Source organism: Morone saxatilis, unplaced genomic scaffold (genome assembly GCF_004916995.1).
Source record: "Morone saxatilis isolate NCDOM2014 unplaced genomic scaffold, NCSU_SB_2.0 Contig22, whole genome shotgun sequence".
NCBI lineage: Eukaryota > Metazoa > Chordata > Actinopteri > Moronidae > Morone > Morone saxatilis.
The window spans coordinates 3,650,759-3,655,395 of record NW_023339785.1 but is presented as its reverse complement, the minus strand read 5'-3'; the positions used below and the strand labels follow the sequence as shown (position 1 = coordinate 3,655,395).

At 40.1% G+C, this 4,637-nt stretch overlaps 1 protein-coding gene across 2 annotated transcripts in view; it reads left to right on the top strand.

The window, feature by feature from the left end:
* The window catches only part of arhgef37 (Rho guanine nucleotide exchange factor (GEF) 37), a 26,365-nt gene that overhangs the window by 10,964 nt on the left and 10,764 nt on the right, over positions 1–4,637 (top strand). For both annotated transcript variants that reach the window (XM_035669548.1, XM_035669547.1), the window contains 5 exons: positions 450–579; positions 1,518–1,665; positions 1,812–2,011; positions 2,263–2,393; positions 3,562–3,666. In XM_035669548.1, the coding sequence (XP_035525441.1) occupies positions 450–579; positions 1,518–1,665; positions 1,812–2,011; positions 2,263–2,393; positions 3,562–3,666 (714 nt within the window). The remainder of the gene's footprint in view (positions 1–449; positions 580–1,517; positions 1,666–1,811; positions 2,012–2,262; positions 2,394–3,561; positions 3,667–4,637) is intronic.

The following is a 4,637-nucleotide window of genomic DNA, read 5'->3' as shown; positions in this document are numbered from 1 at the left end:
CATGGCGGTTCAACATGTTGGACTTAATGGCGCGGCGTCTGTCTTCCATTTCTGCCAATAGATCACTGGACCTTTAAATCAGAAAAATGGATCATAAAAATGACCTTTAAGTTGGTTTGTTATTGAAATGAAGACTCATTAAACCTAATGGAATCCGGCTTTATGAGCTGTAAGGACAGACCTATGGATGAGCATGAAAAGGATAATCCATAGAGCAAAGATATGAAAAGATTTGAGCTATGGACTGTAGTTTAGACTGTAATTTATATTTGGGGGAAATAAAAGAAAATGAGTCAAAAGGAACTCACACATCCACACTCAGCTCATGGGAGACGACTTTTGGTGTGTACGTCTCAGCTACATATTTAAACAGAATCTTGGTCCAGTTTGCAATTCCATACATACGGGAAATGAATTGGTGTACCTTTCTGTCTCTCTGCCCACCGCAGCCGCCTCCAGCCAACCTGGACAGCATGTTTCTCTACACAGAGGACGTGATTGACGTCTCAAGTCGACTTCTCAGCCTGCTGGACCAGAAACAGATTCAGCCTGGAGACCCGCTCTACTTGGAGACTCTGTGTAAGCAAGAAGACTTAACTTTCACTTTTCTGTTGATCAGCATTCCAATCTCTCTCCAAGTCTCTCACACACTGGGTTGAACTGGCTACGTGAGCCTGTTCAGGCTACCATGAGGAAGTGGTTCGGTTGCTGCTGGTTTCACAGGATGGTCTCTCTACATCAGTTGCTCTGATCGCACTTTTAAACAGGAAACAAATACAATCTTCACACGTCTTTTTGTCACATGTGGTTTTCATGTTCATGTGAGAATCTAAATGAGTTTCACACAATTCACAGTCTCAGCAAGTTTCTCTGGATGTTGTAATGGGTGCATCTCCATTTTAATGCACACATCCTAGAGTTTATTGCTAAGGCTTTTGCTTTATTTGCACATGCTGAAAGCCAAGTGTGAAAGGTGACAGTTGAAGATGTATAGGCTGTCTGGGCAGCATGTTGTTCTTGTATTTGTGATATTGTTTTAGATGTATGGAAATGTATTTTTCATTTGTTGGACAAAATTTGACAATTTTTACTTAATGAGGAGAAAACTAAACTTATTTTCCCTCATACACTACTTATTAGGAATTTTTGGCGCAGATAGAAAATGGTGATCTGGACAGTGGGCAGTGAAAGTAAAGGATTTTTTTTTTCATTATGGATCCCATTAAAGCTTAAATAAAGACACTAGATTGTAGACTATTACATGCCGTGACAGCATTTTAACTGGGGAACAAGTGTTGTTCCTCTAATCAGAATATTGGTAGTATTACTGAAAGCATGATACCCATGATTCCTAAATGTTGTATAGATTAGTCAAATACATGAAAATAAAAGATAAATAACTGCCATTTAAGTAAAGCATCTGTTAGCATTTTAAAATTGTTCATTCTTTATTGGTGTCTGAATTGTACTTTGTGCTCCGAGCATCATTCCTGTCTGTAAATATATACTCCTTCCAGGTGATTCATTCCTCAGCCTGTCTTCAGACATTGAGGCAGCCTATAACGAATATTTGGCCAACTACAACAATGTGACAGAGGTGGAGAACAGCTACAAACAGAAGGACGCGCTCTGGAATGACATCGTCAAAGTCATCAAGACCTCAGCGTAGGTTTATATCATTTTTGGTTCACACTAAGACCAGCTGTGCTTAATATTGCTTAAACTGGATAAACAGTAGGCCCTGACATGTTACAGTCGTTGATTTTTGTCCCAAAGTTATGAGTGTTCATTGTTACCATTCATCTCTCCAGGCCTGAAGTAAACGCCACCTCTCTGAGTTTCTTCTTGGTGATGCCCGTTCAGCGGATCGCCCGCTACCCCCTCCTCCTGCAGACCATCCAGAAACACACAGACAGCGCTCACCCAGCGTATGCACTTCTGGAGCAGACCGCTCACACCTCCATCGCCTTGAACTGTCGCATCAATGAGTACAAACGCTTCAGAGAAGTCGGTGAGGCGGGTCACCATCAAGTCCACTATTTTCACATGAGCTGATTACGTTAAATATAATGTTGTACTTTTTTATGGTATGGTATATAGCAAATAGTACAGTAAGGCACTGATGCATCAATTATTACTCTATGTAGCACAACAGGTAGAGGGAGGCAGCAGCATAGAGTGAATATATTGTTCAGAGTCACAGTTAAATGGTATGACTGGTACCGTACTCAAGATTAACTGTGCCTCATATTACTATTATAGCTGACAAATACAAGAAGACAGAGACCCTGACCATAAAGGACAAGATCAACCGCCTCAACACCCACAGCATCGCAAAGAAGACAGCAAGGCTCAGCCAGCACATCAAACATGAGACTGGATTAACACCGAAGGTAGGATAGAGGTTTTATGGCCCTAGTTTAAATAACTCCAGGATGCTGTTCTGTAACTGACCCTGACCAATTGATGTCTACTGTTTGATGATAGGCATTAGAAAGCAGAACCTAACCCATAGGAAACCCTAGAGAAGCAACACATTACAGTTACATTAAAGGATGCTTATACCTCAAGGTAACTCTTCCAGGCCTCTGAGCCACCAATAATCTTCCAGTACACACTCCCTCCAGTTGCAATGCAGTAGTTAATAATTCATCAGAGCAGTGATTCACATGCAGAGTAAACCTATGATATGACCGTTTATTGAAGCTGCCTGTTTGCTCTGGACTGTTGCACTGCCCTTTGCTATGGTTGCACTTGTCAGTCCAATAAAGTTCTTTAGGTCAGGCAAGAGTTCACCTCCATGAGCATGCTCACACATCTCCCTTTTGCTTTCATTTTTAATAGCTATTGACTGCATTACAATTTCCTGCTCCTACTTACTGCCCTTTGATCTTTTTCCATTCCTCACACAAGATGTGGGTTGAAGCTGCATTGCATATACCTGAATATATAGCAATCGCACTTTGAAGCTCAGCAAAACCCAAACTTCTGTGCATTCACATGTCATTTAAAGCTATTTCTTGGTGATTAAAAACAACTTCAGAGGGCAGAATGGACTAGGAGCACCCTTTCTGTGTGCACTACCAAAAACTAATAATTAACATAGTAGGAATTAGACTCCTAGACTGTAGAAAAGCAGTAAAGCTGGGAACAAGCTTAATGTCTAGAAACCATGTTGACGAGATGCACCGAAGTACCAGTGATGCATAACCACACATGCAAAGCAGGGATTCCAGGGATCTTGAGGTTTGGTACAAGTGATTATAGTGAAATTATATATAGCATCATTCCACAGGTGCTGATCCAGCAGCTAAAGAAAGAAAGCTGACACCTTACAGTCAAAGCAAATGACAAGCATATGAAAAAAGTTTTCTACTCACATTATTTACAGTATACTTTAAGCATTTAGCTATAACTTTTTGATGTTTAATGCAATAATACAAAATATGCTTCCTGGAAAACTAATATCCCAAAAGTCCAAACCAGACGGCCCAAATTGTATTCTAATAAAAACGATATAAATATATACAAATATATGTCTCCCTGTGTGTGGTGCTCTAGCTGGTGGATGAGGAGTTTGACGCCCTCGAAGGCTTCTTCTATGTTTTGGAGCATGGGATCCTGGAGCTCCTTGAGAACGTGGAGACGTACCTGCATCACCTACAGGTGGGCTGCATTTGTTCTACACAGTGCTTAATTTGTCCGTTGTGGGCTACTGTAGAAACATGGCAGTTCAACATGATGGACTCTGTAGAGGGGAACAGAGATTCTCTGCATTTCTTTATGTATATGGCCTTGAGCAAGGCACAAAACCCCAGATTGCTCCAGTTCTCACTGGCAATCAGGAAACTGTGAATGTAAATGTGTGTTTCTTTGTTTACATTCACACTGCAGACAATCTATCACTCTGTCTACAAACTGCTGCTCATATCTCACTTGAGTGTTTGATTATTCTAGGAAGTGACCTATATGTGACAGCAGTATGAGATGTTTTGACACCAAGTAACAACTGAAGACACCATCTGTGCTTTTTCATTTTAGTTACAGATTGTAAATTTGATTAGTGAAACATCTCACAGGATACCAAACATGTCATCTTCTTATATATATATATTTTTTTAAATCTTCTTTTCCATGCTGACACCTCTCAGACAAACTGCTCTAATACCTAATTTTTTTAACCTGTCACAGGTGAAATAGAAAATTTGGAAATTCTCATATGAGCATCCCATTTTTTTAAGATTCAGGAATATCATCAAATATCAACATCAAATCTGTGTCACTTTTGAGTTGAAAATCCCACTTTGGATGCTTTGGGCTCCAGAAGAATTCTTTTTACATAACATGCTTCTTTGTCCAACCAACAAGTTTGGGTATTAAGTTCTTTGCACCTAAGAAGACCTGCAGGTATGAAATGGAGGGTAAAGAGTGGTTCCCAAAGCCCAAGGTGACGTCCTCAAATGTGTTGTTGTGTCCACAACCCAAAGACATTCAGTTTACTGTTATAAAGGACTAAAGACACCAGAAAATATTCACACTTGATAGCTAAAATCAGAGAATTTGGATATTGTTTCTTAAAAAAATGACTCAAAACAGTTAATCACTCATCAAACTACTGTCTCCGGGGCCTGTGCAAT